Source organism: Cynocephalus volans, chromosome 11 (assembly GCF_027409185.1).
Source record: "Cynocephalus volans isolate mCynVol1 chromosome 11, mCynVol1.pri, whole genome shotgun sequence".
NCBI classification, from domain to species: Eukaryota; Metazoa; Chordata; class Mammalia; order Dermoptera; family Cynocephalidae; genus Cynocephalus; species Cynocephalus volans.
Genome location: NC_084470.1, coordinates 36,724,979 through 36,748,150, shown reverse-complemented (window position 1 = coordinate 36,748,150; position 23,172 = coordinate 36,724,979). Strand labels below are relative to the sequence as shown.

The following is a 23,172-nucleotide window of genomic DNA, read 5'->3' as shown; positions in this document are numbered from 1 at the left end:
AATGAATTACTCCTGAGTTAAGCCTTGATCAAGAAGTTTGAGTTAAATTTCTTTATCAACAAATAGATGTCTCTGGTAGCAAAAAAGGACTAAGGAAAGCCCTGATTCACAACCCAAGCCAGAGAAAATTCACATGCCTGATAAGAAATAATAATGGCCTTTTTCAGCTTTACATTTAACACTCCGTGTACTGCTTCAGTTAAGTGTCCTTTTTTAACAGTTTTATTGAGGAGTACTTTACATAATAAAGTTCACCCACTGAAAGTGTACAGTTACTGGACTTTAGTATATTTACAAAGTTGTGCAGCTATCACCACAATCTTGTTTTAGGACATTCTCACCCCTGCAAAGGGAACCCTTGAATCCATAAGTAAACATTCCCCATCTCAGAACCAATCCCCCAGTCCCAGCCCCACCACCCAGCCCTAGATGACCACTCATTCACTTTCTGTCTCTAGAAGCGTGCGTTTTTGTTAACCTAGACATTGCCTGGCAGTCCCTAATAATTACAATCAAGTGATAAATGCTTCCTCAAAATCTGCAATTTTTGAGAAAACCCATTTTCTCCATGTGTCACTGAGCCTCCCCTCTTCCATCCAGCACCTGTCTTTCACCACCATCTACAAAGGTGACCATTGTTCTTTATTTATTTTTATTTATGATAATACTTTCCAAATTTTGTTGTTGTTTTTTTAAGGTTTGCCAGAATTTATTTTTTTTTTAATTTTATCAATATACAATATAGTTGATTTTCGTGTCCCTTTACCAATTCATTGTTCTTTATTTAACAAGTATTTGCCACATGCTGTGTTAGCACTTAGGGTCACCAGTGAACAAAATGAAGATTCCTGGCCCTGTAGAGCTGCCCTCCTGGCAGAGGGAGATGATGCAATAAACAACAATGACTGCAAAGTGCAGACGTGAGCTGCACAGCGTGTTGAAGGATGCTAAGTCCCATGGGAAGAGAGAGACATTAGTGCAGGACAGGGGTCTTGAGAAAGTCAGTGCACAGGGAGGGGCAGATTAGGGCAGGGACCAGGAGGTATGAATGGGCATCCCAGGAAGTTAAGGTGTGCAAGACTTAATGGAGGTGAGGGAACGACCTGAGCCAGTGTCTAGGGGATGAGCACTTCAGGCAGAGGAAAAATCCTGTCACAAAAGGCCCTGTGCTGAGGGGCATAGATGACATGTTTGAGGAGCAACTGACATGGGGAGAGAAGACAGAGAGGCAAATGGGCAGATCACGGCAGCCACGGCAGGGTTTAGGGCAGAGTTATATTCTGTTCTATACTAACAGGACCACTCTTCCCACCCTGTTGAAAAGAGGAGCAGCAATAGCAGATGTGGGGACCTCCAGGTACGATTTTAGAGGCTACTTTAGGGCAGCAGTTCTCTACCTTGGCTGCACATCGGAGTCATCTGCACAGATTTACAAAACTGAGGCCTGAGTCACAAAACACTAATTGGTCTGGGGTACAGCCTGAGCACTGAGATTTTTCAAAGCCATCCAGGTGATTTTGATGTGACCATTAGAGCTTTAAGAGCGCTACTTAGTTGTCCCACCAGTTTGACTTTGCAGCTGGGAAACAAAACCCCATAGATGACCCCAGCTGCTCATTGGCAAAGCTGTGCCGAGATGTGGCCAGAGATCTCACCACCACAATGGTACCAGCACTGGCACTGCAGATGTATGCAAACTGGCATGGGCTGGCTGGGGCCCACCTGGACCATCAGACCTTGAGGTCAATCTCATTCTGTGGCTGGATCCAAGCACGAGCCTTTGCATGGAGAGTCAGGCTTTTTGCCTGCACCTAAAAGAGGGCTTGTTGTAATATATCAGGCAGAATGGAAGGATAAGACTTGAACCTCAGGAAGTCGGTATGTTATTCATTCAACAAACAGTTTTTGAGAATAATAGTTACAGTTTGCTAGGCATTGTGCAAAGAGCTTCTGATAAAAAGACAACATCTAACCATCCTTGCCCAAGCCAAATGGCTCAAACTGAACACTAACACTGTATAATATTCCAAAATGTGTTATTAGTGGGAAGGTTTTAAATAAGCCAAAGAGGAGGGGGAACCCTTCAGTTGCATATCTGAGCTGTTGGTATTTCTAATTCAGAGGGATGAATAGGACATTATTGTATTGCATCAGCACAAGTACAGCGGAGAAAAAAGATGCTTGGTGCCATGAGCCGAGCATGAATCAGCAATCTCATTCTATTGTTCAGAAAATAATCACCACACTGGGAGTATGGAATTTAAGAATCATGCAGAAATGCCCTCCCCCCAGCAGGAAACAGACACTGGGTAAAACATGGCATCTTGTTTTTGGCTTCTTGAGCTGAAAGGAATGTAAAAACCTTGGAGAGGATTTAGGGAAAGCTGATTTGTAAATATGGGAAATGCAACCCATAAAAAATGGGAGATGATTTAGACCCAGTGCTGGCAACCTCTCAGGGAGTGTTTATGCACTCTCACGAGCAGGAAGTAGTGCTGCCCCAGCTTCAATAAATAGCAAGTGTTTCTGGAGCTCCTACGATGTGCCAATCTATGTGCTAATTTGTGGGGAGAGGAGGGAGGGTTGTCCCCACCTTTGGAAGACCTTCTGATTCACGGCGGTGGGCAGGGGAGCACACAATCACTACAGAGCTGGTTCTCAAACTCGAGCGCATCAGGAGCATCGCCTGGGGGCCTTGTGCAAACAGACTCCTGGAGCCCACCCTTGAAGCCCCTGATTCAGTAGGGCTGGGGGGAGGCGGAGCATCTGCATTTCTAACATATTCCCAGGTGATGCTGATGGTGCTGATCTGGGGACCACACTTTGAGAACCCTGCTCTAAGGAAATAAATACACAAGGCAGGCAATGAGGATTGAGTACCGAGTCTACCACGATGACGCGATTGATTTATTGGTGCCACTTTTTGAATCTGTTCTCGAGTGCGTAGCTAATGGTTTTTAATTAGCAATGTGCTAATTTTGGATAAACCACACTGGCTGTGATTTTGCCACCAACCAAGGAACGGTGGCAAGAGGCAGAGGAAGAGAAGCAAAGCTGAGGAAGTTGAAAGGACATAATCCAACAGGGTCATGTCCAGGGACTCCAAATCTGGGCACGTACAGGGGCTTGCAGCCACAGAGTGAATGGCTTTATGGATAAGAGGTGACAGTTGGGTGACCTGTCCCCACACTCATGCTGACACACTTCTGTCATGAACGGGAGTTCTCAACAGAATCGCACGGGAAGCTTTTCCTAAGTACACGTGCCTGGCAGGCCTGGCAGGCCTGGCAGTGGTGGGCGAGGCTCCTTGAGTGATTCTGCCATGAGCTCCCTCCTTGAGAACTGAGAGCCCCTTTTCCTGCAGCCTCCGTGGTTGTGCCTCATACTTACAAGTAAGCAGAGTGCAAAGCCGACCTCTGTGAGGATGCAAAAACCCCTCACATAACATGTCTCATTGTCACTTTACTACCACAGGATTTGAGTGTCCCAGATTCAGGGGTGCCCAATTACAATGCAGTTGGCTTTCAGGGAAGGTGATGGTCCAGCAACAGAACTGGGTGCGCTGGCTGATGTAAGTGCCCTTGCACTGGAAATGTTCTAGAGAAGGCTCATATTGGCTCTCAACAGGCAGTCCCTGGAAAGTGTAGATAGATCACCTGGGAATTTGCTAGAAATGCAGACTCTCAGGTGCCCCAAAGCTAACTGGACCAGATTCTCTACTGCAGGTGGAGTCCAGTAGTCTGTTTTCACATGCCCTACAGGTGCTCACCAGAGCTTGAGAACCACTAGTTCAGCTTATGCTGTAGGTAGCTATAGGTGGCTCATTGCCACCTGTAAGTCAGAAATGGAGCAGGATGGAAATGCAGGCAACCTGCCATCTACCCATCTATGGAGGTCCTCATACAAGTGTTCTGGCATGTACTTAACATCTCATGCTCATTTGTCAGATTTCCACTTAAAGCGTTCATAACCAGCCGGCTTCTCAGCTATCTCTGGCCTCCCTGTAATTCCCAGTGATAACATAACTTATAGCATCCCCCTTCTTAGATGATGTAAGGGCTGTGTTCTTTCACTTTTTAGATTCTTCATCACAACTCCTCATATGATAGGGCTCAGAAACTACTGAATGATAAACAAACCTGGTTTATTCTCAGGACTGCCTTAAACCTTCCCAAGACCTCATTCTATGTCTCATTCTCTTGTTCAGTATAAGCCAGGCAGATGTGCCTAGCAGGGTGAAACTTAAAGGTCAAATTCTGAGGTGATGGCCACACAAAGAGTGAGACATGAATGGAGATCAAAGAGTGAGACATGAATGGAGATCAGGCAGATCACACGCTCGGACTTTATTCACTAATTTCGAAAGATGTTATAGCCGTGGTTCCCAAACTCTGCACCATGGCACCCTGGGAGTGCCACAGCAAACCCACAGGAACACAGTGGGATGTTTTTAAGTTTTGAGGGAAACATAGCAACACCATGCAAATACTACTATCAGGCTGTTTGTAGCTAATTACTTAATAAACAGAGCATTTAAGTATTTCTTTTGACTTGATGTCACTGTGAAAAAATTACCGAAACACACAGATTGCCCTGCAGTGAGAAAGTTGGGAATGTCTGTGTTATAGCATCACTGTCCCCAGGTGTGTTTTGACTGTACACATTCTAGCAGGATCATACATTCAAGCAGCACATTTAAGGAGATACACATTCCAAATTTAACTTAAATGTCAGAAGAAAAAAGCTAAAAGAAAATTATTACAGCTACATGTATCTTCGAGGGGCTTCTTTTCTTTCTAACCTTCTTACCAGATCTACCCACCTCAGCCCTTGCTCCACCCTTAACCAAGGTTCCTGTGATTTGAAGAAAATGATAATAACCTAAATGCTTATTTAATATCCCAGCCCTTTCGTCATGACTCAACATAATGGGTCAATTCTTACAAATTTTAACTAATAACTGCTCTGGTGCATTCCTGAAAATCACCTTTAAAACAGATTGTTGAAAGACAAAATTCAGGCTGTGTGTGCTGTACTATGCACAGGACGCCTCACAGGAAACCATTGAATTTGCTGATAAAGTTAACCATAAGGATCTTTACCAAGCAGTATCAAACCAGAACCTAACAAAGGGGAAAATGGAGACTGTATAAAGTTTCTGAGGTCTATTTCTATAGGAACTCTGCAATGCATCCTCGTCCCCTGCCTACCATTTGGCATTGAAGTAGTGAACAATTACAGCTATATTTATTAAGAGAATTTTTATCATCAAGGAATTTTAGGAGCAAAGCTGTCTTCATAACACCCCTTTAGGAAGATTATTCTGTTCATCCCAGTTTAAAAATCTGCAAGGAGCTCACTGCAGATTCCAGAGGCAGCAGAACATGAGCTCAGACTGGGAGACCAGATTGAATTTTTTTTTTTTTTAAACTGTAGATGATACCTCTATCAGGTCATCAAATAATAGAGTCTGTCCAGGGTCGGGGGAGGGAGTGGGTTGTTTGTTGTTGTCTTATTTATCATCAAACAAGTTTTTAAATCAATAATAAATCATTTGCTTCAGTCCTAATGTTTCATTTTCGCATTCTTGTTTGTTGTTTTTCATGTGTCTCAGTGAGTCACCTAACCACAATGATATATTCAGGCATCTGTTGGTTCTGCGTGGAACCCTCATTCTTCAGGAATTATTTAATTCCCCTGACATGATGAATGTGATTTGAGTCCCTTCATTACAGACACTTGCACACATATACACAGCACACTCGCATGTGCACGTGCACACACAACACACAAGCACCTTTAAGCTTTTCCTTGGCATGGAGAAGCTACCCTATGGTCCACCAGGTGTCAGTAGAGTCAGCTTTAACCGCTTGCTTTGGCTACCATGGCATCTGTTGACGTTTCTCCTGCTGTGTCAGACTCTCCTGAAACCACCTATGCCACTTCCTCTTAAGAGACCAGCTTCTGTTTCTTAGAAGCATTCAGAGAGGGTAGTTCACCTGTAGAGAAAGGTAACTATGAGGAAAACGTGCTGTACACATAAAATGATCAAGTCGATACTTTCAGAATTGGCCTCAAAACTTTTTTCTATCACTACATCGTGTGGCTAAAAAGTGCTCCATGTTTCGCTCACTGTGACAATAAATTAGATGTAGCAGATGGTTTTAGAGCAGAGAAATTTTTCGTTTGTTTTAAAACCCACTCCGATGCCAGGAATACCACCCCTAGCAGTCCTGCTAGCAGTCCTCAAAGCAGAAACAGGACTTTACTCAGGCTCAGCTCAGGAGTTTGGGGATCTTTGACAAGTACCTTAACTCTCTGCTGTACTCATAGCAGAAATAGGATTTTACTAGCCCCAGAACCTAGCATGTTTGAAAGTGGAAAAATGCTTTCATGTCTCAAGTACATTTACCCTGTTGAGTCCACACATTCCCCTTTGAGATGGATGCCCTCATCCCACCTGGAGAAGGCAGCTGTTGATGCCCCACATGTCATTCTGTTGGTTAGGGGCAGGACTTATGCTCTTTGCAACGTGCCGTGGTGACTTTGCCTGGGAGAGAGGGAAAAAGAGAGGGGCAGAGCAAGAGAAAGAAGAGGTCAATGATTTGGCATGCACACAGGTTAAAATCAAGAGTGGAGATGAGCCCAGAATGAGATTGTTGAATGTGAGTTAAAAGAAGTGGGTGGGGTGGAAGCAAAGGCTAATCATTTTGCTAAGAACAACAACAGTGAGAAAAAAAATCAGCTTCAGCAAATCAAGCTCAGTTTCAACCACAGACTCTGGTTGTTTTGTCTCCTGGGCTGTCCCCCTCCCATCCCCCAACCTCCACACCCCGCAAGGCAAAACACCGAGAGTGACTGCCGAAAATCTGAGATGAAAATTATAGCTTTGCCATTCACTAGTCACTTGCTAATGTCTGTTATGTGGGGCCAAGTGTCCGGCCATTCCCCAGGGAGGCCTTCCGACTTTGCCTTCCCCTGTGACATGTGATCCACTTGGATTAGCATCTGGGCTGTGGGATAAGCAAAGCTTCCACTATTTTTTTTCACATCTTTATTAACTAACTCAGAGTCTTATGTTCTTTTTTAACCAGTTCTATCCTCAATATAACTACACTGCCTTTTAAAAAATGTTTTTCTCTTACTAATTTTGTGATACTACATTCCCTAATAGTTTTATCAAGTGTAAAAGGTGGATCACAGTGTGGTATGGTTTGAATACACCTTGCTTCAGTTCTCCTCTATTTGAGTTCTATTTGTGTTCCTGTCCTCAGAAATTCAACCATTATATATTCATTTCATTGGGTCCTACATTTACTATTAAAATGTGAAGACCTCTGGGAAGGACAACCGGAGCTGCCTGTAGGATGCTATAGAGTTGGGGACAAATTCATTTCTGTGTCCAGTCTTCATTACTCCCAATAGCAAAGTTTAATGAACATGAAAGGTAACCTTGAAAGAGAAATTTTTTTTCACAAAAGTAAAATTCAGCCTTGAAAGACGAGAATTACAGGTGAGGGAGAAGTAATTCCACCTCCATTTTATCTTGGGAGTGATGGTGTCTAGGTGATTCCATCTCCATTTTATCTTGGGAAAGATGGGCTTCTGTGCTGTTCATGAGGGCACCTCAGGGCACCTTAAAGTAGAGACCAGATAGCCCCAATTCCCCATGCCTCAGGGATGATTAGGTCTGGCCAGGAGGGGAATAGATTGTAATAATTATGACTATAATAATGAAGAAATCTTCTAATACCTTACGTTGGTGTCCTACTTTTAAATTTACAAAGCACTTTCCAATTCCCTGGGTCCCCACCATAACCCTGGGAGGGTGGGTCATTATTTCACTTTACAAATGAGGCTCAGAGAGTAAAGGAACCCAGAATCCTGAGTTGAGACTCAAAACCACCTGGAATGACTCCCAATCCAGGAGTATTTCTTTTTTACCTGGGATTGAACTTGTTCTTAAAAATGTTACCCAAATGTCAGGGTCAAAGATTTGATGGACTTTTCCCTGTAAGAGAAGAGAGACAGCAGGAGAAACTGTACTTTCCAAAGCAAGGGCAAGAAATGCCCAAGAAACACCATCACTGCCCTCCTAGTGTGGGGTGCTGCCCACTCTGAGGGGACAGCCACTTTCATTTACCTAGCTGTGCTCCAGGTGCCACAGACCGAGCAGTGCCAAGGCCAAAGTAGGGACAGGGTGTGGTGAGGGGCTCTGGCCCCATCCCATAAACTCCAGCAGTGCCCAACACCCCATAATACCAAATAAACTTCATAAAAACAGTTGCCTTCTACATAAGCACAACTTCAAGACAATCCCCAAGCTGTGCACTCCTTTCATATAGCGACATTTAATCCTTCTATTTAGGAAATCTAGAGTGTCCAATGGTCACATTTGCTCAATGCCAGATGAGAAGGTGGCCCTGTCCTCTGAGAGCCCTCCTGGGGTTAATGGTCTCAGTTTAGAGTCTGTAGTAACCTAATACTTGGGCATCAGACCCTTTAAACCAAGAGAATTGTTCATAAGGGCCCCCCTACCCACAGCCCCAAGTCCAGCTGTGGCTACTTGGGGTGCTCATGAAGCCCTGATGAAGTACGCATTGATAAATCCTGTTAAATTCCACCATTCTGGCATATGAGGTTGCATGACATTCTGACACACTTCCTCCTGAGAAAGCCAAGGAGAAGAAAACTACAGAAGATGGTTTGAAAAGGCCACAAAACACCCTCCTCAGAAAAGGTTGGTTGAGATGGAAGGGAGAGCAGTAATCTCAGATTCAGCCTACAGATTGTATGAACACTCACTAGGTCTACATGGAAAGATTTTTAAGGGGTAATCTTTACAGTTGTCCCTTCAATGCTGTAGCATCTGTAGTGAAAAAGGAAACACAAGAGGACAAAGGTATGTGTGTGGTCTGGAGTTCTACAAGAAAGAGTTGGGGTGTTCTCTCTGGCACTAGTCTAGCTCTGTGGCCTTGAATACAGAGATGGAGAAATAGCAATGATCCCATTCAAAGAGGTGCCACCAAGGAGTTTACCTTCCTGAACACTCCTCCTCCACACCACAGCAAGGTTATTGCTCAAAATGGGTCACTCCCTTAAGAACCTTCCACGGCGCCCCATTTCCCACAGGATAAAGTCCAGATTCCATAGCAAACCTTTCAAAACTCTTCACCATCTGGCCTCAAACTACATTTGCAGCATCATTCTTGGCCACTTCCTCTCCCGCCCCCACCTCGTCCCCAAATCACATACCCTGTGCCCTTATGATTTTCCTGAGCCACACTTTTCATGCCCTGCCTGGGAAACTTCCTGGCTCATTTTTTCAAAGCCAAGCTCAAATGTCACCCCTGGGTCCACTCACACAGGTAGAATTAATCACCGTCTCCTCGGTGCCTTCAGACATATCTTTTATCCCTCCTGTCCACCTCTTCTGCTCCTAAGTCTTCACCTAAGCTTCCCGGGGGAAGCTCCATAAGTAATTCATCTTGAATGATCCAGAGCCTGAGCTGGGGTCTGATGGAGTAAAGGGGACAGCTCTAGACCAAATCCTTAGGTTTGTGGATTTCTCTTCAACCTCTAGCCTTGCTCCTTAGAAACGCATCTTTCTTCCACCCACGAAGGGGTCCACTGCTTATAGATTCTCTTCTTTCTGCCCCAGACCAAAAATAGCTCTAATATCTCCTTTTCATTCTATTCAGTAGATTATATTTATGTCAACTTATTTCTTTTCCATTAGCTATTTGCATTTCAATAGTGATCAAAGTCTGTGGTCAAAGCTTAATGTGGCATCTATGAACAGGTTTTGTGTCTGTGAAGTGTCTGTGAACCCCCTGAACATATGTGCCAGTCATTTGTCCATTTTTCAAGGGAGGAGCCTATAACTTTCATTGCATTCTTTGTGTAAGCACAAGTCCCAATAATTGAGATCCAGTAAGCCAAAGAATGAAGCTTTAGAGAAGAATTTGAAGGGAAAGATGGAGCAGGCCTTTAGCTTGTCCCTGGAACCGGATCACACACACGGCATCTGCTTTATTGCAGCATAAGGATGCTGGGCTTCTCAAGAGAGGCTCAATATGCCCTGAGAAGGAAAAGCATCCCCAAGCACGGAGAGTTTTCCTCTGTGCAGTCACCCCTGTCTGTGAGATGTGCATCTTCTCAGTCCCAAGACAGAGCAGAGAAAGTCCCCCTCAGCACTCTCCAGCAGCATCTCTCCTCCTGTCCTCAGTCCACTGAACACGCTTAAACTCTTCCATGGGACAGCTTGTGTTAGTCCATTTCTGTTGCTTATAACAAAATACCTGGAACTGGGTAATTGTAAGAAAATGAAATTTATTTTGCTTACAGTTTCAGAGGCTGGAAAGTCCACAGAACAGGGAACACATCTGGTGAGGGTCTTCTTTGGTGGTGGTTTCACAGCAATTCAGGGGTCTTGCCTGGCAGATAATGGTGGAGCAGAGAGAGAGAGAGATTGTTCCTCATGCACTCTCCTTTTAAGCCCACAGAACCATGCCCCTAACCATCATTATTTTTTTATTTTATTTTATTTTATTTTACTTCTCAAAATACATTGTACTTGATTTTCATGCCCCTTTACCTGTTCCTCTCCACCCTGTCCCCTTCCCCCGCACATCATATCTGTGCACTTGGCTTAAATAGTTGGAGGAATTTTTGTGGTTATTCTGTCTTCTTCCCCCCACCCTTTATTTGTTTGTGTGTTTATTTATTAATTTTTAGCTCGCACAAATAAGTGAGAACATGTGGTATTTCTTTTTCTGTGCCTGACTTGTTTCACGTAATATAATTTTCTCTAAGTCCATCCATGTGGTTGCAAATGGTAGTATTTTGTTCTTTTTATAGCAGAGCAGTATTTCGTTGTGTAGATGTACCACAGTTTCCTTATCCACTCATCAGATGATGGACATTTAGGCTGGTTCCAGCTCTTGGCTATTGTAAATAGAGCTGCAATAAACATTGGAGAACAGGTATCCCTTCGGCATGTTGATTTCCATTCCTCTGAGTATATTCCCAGCAGTGAAATCGCTGGGTTAAACGGTAGATCTATCTGTAATTGTTTGAGGAATCTCCATATCATTTTTCATAAAAGCTGCACCATTTTGCAGCTCCCCCCAACAGTGGATGAGAGTTCCTTTTTCTCCACAACTTCTCCAGCACTTATCGTTCTCAGTCTTTTGGATGTTAGCCATCCTAACTGAAGTGAGATGGTATCTCAGAGTGGTTTCGATTTGCATTTCCCAGATGTTGAGTGATTTGAGCACTTTTTCATGGGTCTGTTGACCATTCGTACATCTTCCTTCGAGAAATGTCTGTTCAGCTCCTTTGCCCATTTTTTAACTGGGTTATTTGGTTTTTTGTTGTAAAGTTGTTTGAGTTCCTTGTATATTCTGGATATTAATCCTTTGTCAGATGTATGTTTTCAAATATTTTCTCCCACTCTGTTGGTTGTTTTTTTATTCTGTTGAATGTTTCTTTTGCTGTGCAGAAGCTTTTTAGTTTGATATAATTCCATTTGTTTATTTTACCTTTAGTTGCCTGTGCTTTTTGGGTGCTATTCATGAATTCTGTACCCACTCCTATTTCCTGGAATGTTTCCCCTATGTTTTCTTTAAGGCGTTTTATTGTTTCAGGAAGTATATTTAATTCTTTAATCCACTTTGAGTTGATTTTGGTATATGGTGAAAAATACAGGTCTAGTTTCATTCTCCTACATATGAGTATCCAGTTTTCCCAGCACCATTTGTTGAAAAAGCAGTCTCTTCCCCAGTATGTAGACTTGCTGCCTTTCTCAAAGATCAGATGGCTATAAGAATATGGGTTAACAGTTAGGATGGCTAAAATCCAAAAGACTCTGAACGATAAATGCTGGCGAGGCTGCGGAGAAAAAGGAACTCTCATACATTGTTGGTGGGACTGCAAAATGGTGCAGCCTCTATGGAAAATGGTATGGAGGTTCCTTAAACAATTGCAAATAGATCTACCATACGACCCAGCCATCCCACTGTTGGGAATATACCCAGAGGAATGGAAATCATCAAGTCGAAGGTATACCTGTTCCCCAATGTTCATCGCAGCACTCTTTACAATAGCCAAGAGTTGGAACCAGCCCAAATGCCCATCATCAGATGAGTGGATACGGAAAATGTGGTACATCTACACAATGGAATACTACTCAGCTATAAAAACGAATGAAATACTGCCATTTGCAACAACATGGATGGACCTTGAGAGAATTATATTAAGTGAAACAAGTCAGGCACAGAAAGAGAAATACCACATGTTCTCACTTATTGGAGGGAGCTAAAAATTAATATATAAATTCACACACATACATACACACACACACACAAACCGGGGGGGGGGGGAAGAAGATATAACAACCACAATTATTTGAAGTTGATACAACAAGCAAACAGAAAGGACATTGTCGGGGGGGAGGGGGGGAGGGAGAAGGGAGGGAGGTTTTGGTGATGGGAAGCAATAATCAGCTACAATGTATATCGACAAAATAAAATTTAAAAAAAAAAAAAAAATGTCATTTGTACAAAAAAAAAATGTTCATGGAAAAATGGAATTAAAAGATAGCACAAATTTTTCTATGAACTTTAAAAAAAAAAAAAAAAAAAAAAAGAATATGGGTTAATTTCTGGGTTCTCTATACTGTTCCATTGATCCATGTGTCTGTTTTATGCCAGTACCATGCTGTTTTGGTTATTATAGCTTTGTAATATAGTTAAAATCAGGTAGTGTTATGCCTCCAGCTTTATTATTTTTGCTCAGGATTGCTGTGGCTATGCGTCTGACCACCATTATTAATCCATTCACTAGGCATGGTTCTACAATCTAATCACCTCTTCAAGGCCCCCCCTTTAAATTATCATAACAGGATTTCCCACCCTCTACAGTCACAGTGGGAATTAAGCTTCAGTGAGGTTGGGGGGGCATCCAGTCCCCAGCACAGCTTCTCAAATATTTGAAGACCATTCTCTAACCTTCATGTGACTCTTCTCTTTTCAAGATTCCCTTCAATGTTTCCTTAAGGTATGTTTTCCATCATCCAGGACTTTGTACAAGAGACATCTTTCTTTGGGGCTGTATTTCTGTCCATGCAGCCTAAGATGGCCTTTGAGTTGTTAGCAACAGCCATAGCTCAGTGGCTTTCAGGGAGCCTGATGTCTTCCAAAGTCCCTGGACCTATTTCCTAAGTGTCGATAATAATTCCATTAAATTTTCAGTTTCAAAGTTCACAATAACAACTTTCCCATCATTTGTATTTTTAAAATATAAATGCATTTTATGTGTTTGAAGTGAATGCCCACTTTTCCACTCTTCCCAGGAGAATGAGCTTTACCTAAGGGACATGGCATTGGACTGAGAATGGAAGGAGGGAGAGGAAGGTTCGGCCCTGCATGATTCTCAGCACTGCCCCTTGGCACACAGCGTCTGTGACTTGTATTTTTAGCTGCTCCTTCCCAGCCAGCTTGTAAAATGTGTTGTAAATTCCTTGAGGGCAGAGAGCCTCCCATTTTAACCTATCTGCACCCCCAGTGTTTATCCCAGTATTAAATGCACATGTTACTTTCATCACCATGTCTTATTACTTCTACCTAAATGGCACCCAAGTCCCTCACCCTCTTGCCACCTCCACTGCTACCACTCAAGTTTTAGCTGCTCTCATCTCTCCTGGACCTGCCATGGCACCCAGCCAGTCTGCTTTCCACGCAGCAACCACTGTAAAGCCTTAAAAACTCGAATTATATCACTCCGCTATTTAAAGTAGTGTAAAGTAGTATAAAGGAGTCACCCAGTTTGTCTCTACAAGATTCATTTCTTGCAGAGTAGTCCTTGTGCCTTAGGAGCACAAGGATGAGAACAAGGGATTAAATCATAACCTGGGGAGAGGCCTGTTTAAAAGTAGGGCCCTCAGGTCCACAGCCACCTCCATGCAGATGCCTTTCCTGAGAAGCCCAGGTAGAAATGACCCTTCTTCTTCCCTTGCGCCTCAGTCTATGCTGAAGAGACTCATCAGATGAAACCTGTATACATTTTTGCATTTATTTTTTATGTGGTCCTTTCCCTCTGTTATATTATAAGCTGCTTGCAGGCAGACTGCAGTGTTGTCTTTGAGCAAAATCCTGGGCGTTTCCTGAACCGAGTAGGCCTCAATCAAGGCCTCTCAATTGACTGTCAGAACAAATGAATGACCATGTGGAAGGAATACTTTCCTCTTCTGTAGCACTTGCCTGGGAGACTAAATGGATGGCCCTTCCCCTCAACTGTTGCTGAACTTGAAGCTGTTGAAGGACCATCAACTCTGCAGGGCCCCATACACAGACCCTCGCTGGATCTAATTGCAGACTCTTCCCCAACCAACGAGCAATGGGCCTTGTTTCAAAGAGTGATATACAGACCTGTGACTCAGCGCGTCCTAGACAACATGCTGTCAGTACTTCATTAGCACAGCACCACCTTTCTAACACAGAAGCACAGAATCTTCCTCTTCACTGACCTGCTCAGCAAAACTTGTCACTGTGCTTGTCTCCTTCCTGGCAAGTAAATTAACTCAGCTTCCTTTATTTTTAAGCTCTTTTGGACTTTGTTTTCTCCTTTGACCCAGGATCTGCTGGTGAGCCCCAGGCCCCTGCCATGGCTCTGGAGAGGACCATCTCTGGCTTTCCAACCTCAGTAAAGAGCACGCCACTGACACCCATGATGTCTTATCGTATGACCAGGAAATGAGGCCCTGGGACACTTGACTACCTCGGAGGGTTGACAGAAGTTTTACTGGAATTACATTTAAAACTCCAGAGTTCATTGAAGGAAACCAGTACTAAATATTACTAAATACTAAATAATACCCAATCCTAAAGTACTATAGTAATAGTAATTAGTAATGGGAACATTAGTTTGCTATTAATGCTATAGTAATAGTAATACTGCTGCTATAATATGCTAATAGTAATACTAAAGTACTAAATCATGCTATAGTTGAAGGAAAATAGAACTAAATAGTACTAAATAGAAAATCAATACTAAATTTTGTTGTGTTGACATTATTTTTAAGGCTTTAATAATTTTTTTTTCCTATCCCTGGATACTTTCTGCTTCACACACAATACTTTTCTGTAGTTCTTATGCCTGTTCGAGTGGAATTCCAAAATAGAGATATTTTTTAATTGATGGTATAGCAAGACTATAACTGGGATTTGTGTGTGTGTGTGTGTGTGTGTGTGTGTGTGTGTGTGTGTGTGTGTGTGTGTGTGTGTGTGTGTGTGTGTGTGTGTGTGTGTTTGTGACCAGTAAGGGGATCGTAACCCTTGGCTTGGTGTCGCCCACACCGTGCTCAGCCAGTGAGCGAACTGGCCATCCTTATATAGGATCCGAACCCACGGCCTTGGCGCTCCCAGTGCCGCTGCGCTCCCAGCACCGCACTCTCCTGAGTGAGCCATGGGGTTGGCCCTAACTGGGATTTTATAGATTCACTTTTGAGATGAGAAAAAGGATATAAAACTATTCTGACACATTTGTATTAATGTTGTATTTTAGTACAGGTGTTATCAGTCAGGATTCTTTTGGTTGCAAGTGACAGAACTCTGACTTGAACCAGTTTAGGTAAAAGGGAAAATGTTTTGCTCAGGGTATCCAAGGAAGGGTTGAGCAGCCAAACCCCTGGAGGGCAGGGGGGGGCACAGCTGGGCCTCAGGGAAAACTGAAGCCAGGGGTTTGAGGCCATGGCATTCTGTTTTCACCTCAGGTTCTGTGTGAAAGTCAGATTGATCCTCTCTCCCCTTCACGTGGGCTTTGTCCATGTGGCTGAGAGAAACATGGCCTCAGACACTTGTAGAGTTTTAACTTCTGATAAATTCTGCCCCTAGAGAGGAACTCAATAATTTCAATCTCTCTCTCCCTCTCAATCTCTCCCTCCCTCCCTTCCTTTTTCTCTCTCCAAATATCCTGAAAAGGCATCTCATTAACCCACTTCAGGTCTTGAAACAGTCTGGCCAGAGGTGGGGCGTTGTGCTTGGCCCAGCCTGAGCCACATTCCTCATCCTCTCCAGAACATTCAGGAACAATGTCCTGTGAAAACATGGCAGCTTCCATGGGTTGGGAGGGGGAGGTGATGGCAGCATAGTTTCTAAGAAAACAGAGTCAGGACATTTAGCACTGTAGGCATGACCAGTACTCTCACCTTAGGGCATCTCAGAACTTGGTCCCTCCCACTCAGAAGGCAGCTGGACAGGTGAATGAGGACAGAACAGAGGGCCTGTGGCTGGTGACCCTTGAAAAGCTAATCAGTCACAAGAAGGCACTTTCCTAGTAATAGCTGTCTGTTGTATCAGGTGCCAATGCAGGTGGCCTGTACCATGCCACATCAGCTTCATTTCATTTTATTCAGTTGTTCAGCATATGCTGCTGAGTACCTATTATGTACCTGCTGCTCTGCTCAATATGGAAGATATAAAAATGGGAAAGACAGAATCCCTACCATAAAGAGTTACAGCCTAGTGGGAAAGACAGCCACATAAACGTAATTTACACAGGATGGGACAAGAACTGTGATCAGGTGTGTAGTCATTGATGCAGTGTTAGATGTGGAGACAGAGAATGAATGGCTGTATATAAATCTGTGTTGTAAACATAATGCATGTACTTCCTCTTCTCCAACCAGCTATTTAACATAAAGATGGTTCCTCTTTTGTCCAATGGCTTTCAAGTGCACAGTACATTATAGATTACCCAGCACTGTCACTCACATCATCTGTAAACCTCAGAAGCATCAGCCTTGTGAAATAAGTGGAGCAAGCATTTGTTTCCTCATTTTACATGGAAGAAATGGAGATTCCAGTGCTTTGAAATGACTTGTCATGATCTCACAGCTAGTGTATGTCAGCATTGGCCCTCAAGCCGATGTCCTGAGCTTCGGTGCCATTTTAAGCCACCATGCTGCCACCATTTATCACAGGACACAGAACTCTGCCAGAAAAAGAAACCTAATGCCGATCTATCCCCAACAACATGCTGAAGTACTCTGACCTGCACTCATCAGCTCCTGGTGTCCCTCAGTGTCATCCACCATGCTCTTGCAGCATTCTTCTGTTGGTCGGTGCACCTCTGGTCACTGACACCACTGGCCTCATTCCCAGTCTGAGAGCCAAGTCTGTCTGCTGCCTTTGAATCTCATTAATGTAGCGTTGACGGGGAGGAGTTCAGCTCTGGTGGAGAAAAGTCATAAATGGGAAAATGAGAACACGGATTCAGTTCTCCCGAGTAGTGTGTCTAGGACTTTCAAGTGCACGTGAATCACCTGGAGATCTTGTCCAAATGCAGATTCTGATTGCGTAGGTTGGGGGGTGGGACATAAATTTTCTATTTCTAACAAGCTCTCAGATGATGCTGAAACTGCTGGTCCACAAAACACACTTTAAAAAGCAAGGCTGTAGATTGAAGGTGCTAATACATCTCAGCCATTCTTGGGAAAAACAGCAAATGGGTGAGCAGGTAGCTTTCTTAAAAACCTGAGATGGAAAAATGTGACCTTGAAAAAAATATTATTTTTAAATCATGTTTATAGAAGGATCCCTGAAATGAAACTTAAGAGTTCCTGTAAATTTACCTGTATCACACAGCCCACCTAGGCTTCGATTTCCCCAGTTCTGAAGTGAGAGTGACAAATCTTACTACAAGCTAATTAATGTATATGATATTGTTTGAAACCAAAGAAAGTATGGAAAATTCAGATTATAATCTTGGATTTTTTTTTCTTGTATTTTTCTTTGTAGGAGATGTCAGAGAAACAAAGGATCCAGAATGATTACTAACCTATGACTCCCAACAGTATGACAGGTACCATTATCTTTTTTAAAAATTTTTGTTCCATCCAAAGTGAAATACAGGGTTCCCAAAAATCAACCTCAAAGTCTTAGCAACAATTATTTCTTTTTTTTTTTTAATGAATCATAATTGATTATACATATTTTGGGGATTCAAAGTTGATATATGTTGATCAAATCAATATTACTAGTATATACATTGTTACAAATTGTACTTATTCTTTATGCCCCTTGTCCAATCTCTCCCCATCCTCTTCTCCCTCCCCCCACCCCAATTACGCTAGAGTTCTTCTCTCCTTCTGAAAGAGTAATGGTTACTCTATTGATCTGTTGCCTAGATCATCTGTCCAATGCTGAGAGGTATGTTCAGTTCCCCCAATATTATCATAGAGCAGATGCTTCTTCTGTCACTCTGGAATGGGCTTTGTGGAGAGAGACATCCTCTTCTTTTCTTTGGTCTCTGCTGGTGACTCTCCTGTCAATGCACTCCAGGGGCTGGTGGACCATCTGCATGGTGGTTGTGATGCCTAGCCACTTTTATGGCAGCCTTGGCTACTGTGGTGGCTGTGGTGGGCCACCCACATGGAGGTGATGTTTTTGGCATGCTCCTTGGTTGGGGGGGATTCCAGTCCCTGACTCCATACTTCAGGACCCCAGTCTGGCCCCAAGGTGCTGGCAGTGTGCCTGGTTGTGGGAGGGTATCCAGACCCCAGATCCATACCTCAGGCCCCTGGTGGAGCCCCAAAGTGCTGGTGGTGTGCTTGGTTGTGGGTGGAGGGTCTGGTCCCCAGATCCATGCCTCAAGTCCCTTGGCTCCCTGAGGTGCTGGTGGTGTGCCTGGGCCAGAACTAATTTTTTGTCTTTTGCTTACTTCTAAAATGGAGGAACTTCCTGTAGGAACCAGTACTTGAGCTGTGTGGTTGACCTAAATTGCTGCTTTGTTGCTGTTTCCCTAGGGAAGGCTTTTTGTGCAGCTCAGGGTTTAATGGTTGACCTTATAGGTACTTCTGGCTCTCCAGAAACCCACTGCACCTGGGTTGTGTAGAAACTCTGATCTGGGCCTGAGTCTTTTAATCAAACTGCACCCCATGCAATTCTATATTCCTGACCAGTCTCCTCTGAGTGGTCCTGTGCTGATTGGGGGTCAGGTTGGCTATCCTTGCTGGGTCCCAGTGTTCTCCCAGTTAGCCCGTCTCCCCGACTGCCCATGCTGCAAACACTTCCCATGGGATGGGCCATGCACAGGTCCCTCATGATGACTCACCAGCCTCTGAATGGCTCCTTTTCTTCAGTTGTTGTGGCTCCTCACTCCCGTGTGGGTCTATGGGAACCTTATTAGTGGTCTCGCTCTCCTGGCGGCCACCAAGGCCCTCTTCTCCCCTGCCACGTCCAAGCAACTCCATCCAAAGGGCACAGCTCTAGCTTCTGCTGGCTCCTGCTCCATGTGCTCAGCAGCTCCAGCCTTAAAGTGGCTGCAGCCCAAAACACTCCAAGCAGTTTTTTCTTTCTCTCATCATGGCTTCTCCCACCTTCACAAGCTTCGCAGGTCTCTCCTGCTCTTTCCCTGAGCTCTAATGGCCCCAGCTTAGCTGTTGTTGCTTTTCTATAGTTGTAAATTGGTTGATTTGTGGGAGAGAGTGATGCTGGGGACCATCTATTCCACCATCTTGACCGCAGCAACAATTATTTCTAAGACAACAAGTGTTGTTAAACCCCGTGAATGCATCCATACAAATGTGCTTCCATCGCCTTCAGAAATTATGAGATGCATCATCACCAGAAAGATGATGGAGAGGAAATGATAATTCACAGTGAAAGGTTACTTTTTAGCCATCCTAACATCACCCCTGCACACCAAATATGTTTGCTCTTTACAGTCATTCAGATTAATATAACAAATGGCTCCACATACTTAGTGGCCATAGAATTCATGTGTCATCCCAAAAGTGGGCTATTAATTCCATTCAGCAGTAGAGTCAGAAAGGAATATGATTCAATCACATAAGGCACAAGTGAGCTATGAAACTCTTAGCAAGGGTCCAAGGAGAGACAGAATGACCCAGAGGAAGATAAAGTGCACGTGTTCTTTTTGCAATGCACAGAGGCACTGAAAGGCCCCAAGGACCAGGTAGATAGTGCCAGTGACTGCAAAGTCTGGGAATAAGGAAAAAATAAATAAACAAAACTATAGAATTCAGGTTTTCTCTGAAGGGAAGCCATCCCTCACTCTAGGCAATCACTGACATGCAGGAATGAAGCCCAATATGTCCAGAGATTTTCAAGAGAAGATGGAAATCCAAATTTTGAATGAAATATCCCAATTTTTAAACTCATAAAAATATCAAAGACTCATGGGCCAGTAAAAATATGTCTGCTGACTGGAATCCACCCATTAGCTGTCAGTTTACGACCTCAGCTGTATACCTTCCAGCCTAGCACCAAGCCTATGACGGTCTTTCTGGTTACCATGGCAGCAGGGCAGATGCCCATAGACTTCTGCATGTCATGGATGCAGTCTGACCTTTGATAATCTATGCTTGTCACCTCCCCATTCTGAGATGGACTAAATGTGCAGGATACTTCCTCTGAGAATCCATTCTCTAGGAGACCTGTCAAACTGAAGCCACTGAAGGTTGCCATTCAACTATTGCTCAACTATTGTTGAGCCTTTGGAAAGGTTGAAAGCCTCCCAATGACCATAAACATTCTTCCTCCCAGCATCGTTGCCCTGCCTGTCTACCAACCTACACTTAAGCTCCTGATGTGGCAAAACGATAGAGCACCTGGGCAAACCAGAATGATTCACACCTGCGAGAAGCGAGGGCCTCAGGGTCACATCTCCTCATCTTATTTCACATGAACAAGCACCAAAACCTACCCCTCCTATTTCAACCCCACTGCCAATGAGACCATATTCTTCCCCACTTAAATTTCAGTCTTTTTGTGTTATAAACCTGTTCATTCTACCTTAGCTACAACCTTATGCTGGTAAGAATGGGAATCTCATCAGAAGGAGTGATGGTGTAAGTCTTTGCAGGCACACATATGTGGGAGCACACAGATAACTAGATAGCAGGTTGCCACATTGCAAAACCAAGGGATAAGGGACAGTGTGGCATCAAGTGCTACACAAGGGTGGCTCTATACTCCATGATAATTTAAAGAAGCTTCACAAGATATAGGCTCAAAGAACTTACCCTCCTGATACATATGAAAATAGCAAAACTTGGTATAAAAGTGGGTAGTAAAATAGGTTTTGCTTGCTGTGTATATTAGTTCTAGATGAAATGAAACAGTCATCATTCATCCCACATCCCTCTACATCAGGGATTGGCAATTTTTTTTTTTTTTTTTTTTTCCTGTAAAGGGCCAGTGAGAGAATATTTCTGGCTTTGCATTCCGTACGGGGTCTGTCACAACTACTCAGTTCTGCCATTGTAGCATGAAGAGCCATAGGCTATACATAAACAAATGGGCTTGGCTGTGTTTTAGTGAAACAGGCAGCAGGTCAGCTTTGGCCCATGGACTGTAGCTTGCTGACCCTTGCTTTAGAGTCCGAGGAGATCCAGGAAGTTCCTGGGCCTATTGTTGAGCAGAACTCCCAAGGCCCGGTCAGCTTAAGGGCTGAGCTAGGAATCGAGGCTCACTCCAGGACTGTCCCAGACTAAGCTAGCTTTTCAGGAGATCTTGTGGAAGCTGGAATGCTTTCCTTGCAGGCTGAGCTGGAAACCCAGCTCTCTCCTAGCGGAGGACTGAGTTTTCATTTCCAGCGTTTGCTTCATAGTACAGAAACTAATCATAGCTGTATTTTCAAAAGAAATCCACTTCATACCCAAATATGCTCAGTATATGTTAATGGGTTCAGATGAGAAAATCATTACTTTAGATGCCCTTGTTTATGTTTGAATAAAACAATGATGTCCTTTTGCCTTTTGCTACAAGCTCAGGCTACATGTTTAAGAAACCTAAAGGGAGACCATAATAAAGTCAAAAGCTATCAGAACTAAGTGCTTACTCTATGAGCATAATTAAAGGCCAAATATGGATATTTTTTCTTTAAAAAACATAACATGTAATATTACTGTTATGCAACACAGGAAATCAATTAACCCTTAGGAAAAGAAAACCATTTTTAAATGAGCAAGAGTTAACGGACATTGAATCTATTTTCCTAAAACCAAGCAGACCAGCACTTTCAGATAAAGGAGGCACATTTCTGGTATGCACGTTCTTTCAGCTACAATGCTTATTAGATTTATGAATTTGGCATTAACTTAAATGGAAAATTATTTATTTTCTGGGGTTATTTCATCTCAGCTACAATGGAGTCAAGTCTTGCCAAAATTTTCTCATTGCTTTATCCCACCTAGTTTGAGATTAGGACAGTATGAAATGACTCATTGAAAAATACTGATTCTTAAAGAGAAAGGTAAGAAAGTGCCTTGATATGACATTTTATTAGTCTGGAATTAAGCACCACTTCCTGGATAATCTGAGGGGAATTCCGCTGGCATTTATGACATTCTAATGAGCTCTCTTTTGAATAAAACCATAATTTACAGCATAGGGGAGTTTGTTCCAAGATAAAAATACCTAAAATTTTAAATACCAAAGTTAGAGGCTTTGGAGAGGAAATTAAGAAACTCAAACTCCTCTACTTGTGCCCAAAGAGGCAGACACAAGGGTCTGTTATGATAGCACTGAACCCGGCTTTGTGTAATTCAGAAACTGTTCATTTAACTTCCCTAGTGCAGTGTTTGTCTTTATCAAGGCAGTGATGCCGAGCCCGTCCTCATGCAAGGGGAGGGGTGCGTGCAGGACAGACAGCGGCTTCCAGCTATTGCCCAGCGCCTCCTGCTGGGAGACTTTTGCTTTGCTTGCTCTGTTTGGGAAGGGCTTGCTTTTTAAGGAAAATTAAGAATGACATAGGTTTTTTCAAAAAATTTACATTTCCCTTACTATTCCTGAGGTTGAATATGTTTCACTTGTTCATCAGCCACTTCATGTTTTCATCAGTAACTCACTTGTTCATATTTATTGTCCACTTGCCCATTGTGCTCTTTGTCTTTTTCTCATTATTTGTAGAAGCTGTTTGTGTTAGGGATATTAACTAAACAAGTCTTTTAATCTTTCTTGGATTCCTTATCAATTAAATGACAAACTGAAACTAGTTCTTCCCTAATTCCCTTTCCACTTTTAAAATTGGATTACCTACACTTCCAATTTGAATATTTATAAATCGCACTTTCATAAAATAAGGCATATATACACTGATGTCTGGGTTTAAGCAAACCCTGTGGGAATGTATCTTGTGTTTTAAGAC

General features: G+C 43.2%; 1 protein-coding gene across 8 annotated transcripts in view; it reads left to right on the top strand.

The window, feature by feature from the left end:
• Window positions 1–23,172, top strand: part of THRB (thyroid hormone receptor beta) — a 388,788-nt gene that overhangs the window by 248,656 nt on the left and 116,960 nt on the right. For all 8 annotated transcript variants that reach the window (XM_063113671.1, XM_063113673.1, XM_063113669.1 and 5 more), the window contains exon 3: window positions 17,799–17,862. In XM_063113671.1, coding sequence (XP_062969741.1) covers window positions 17,841–17,862 — 22 coding nt within the window. In that variant the 5' untranslated portion in view covers window positions 17,799–17,840. The remainder of the gene's footprint in view (window positions 1–17,798; window positions 17,863–23,172) is intronic.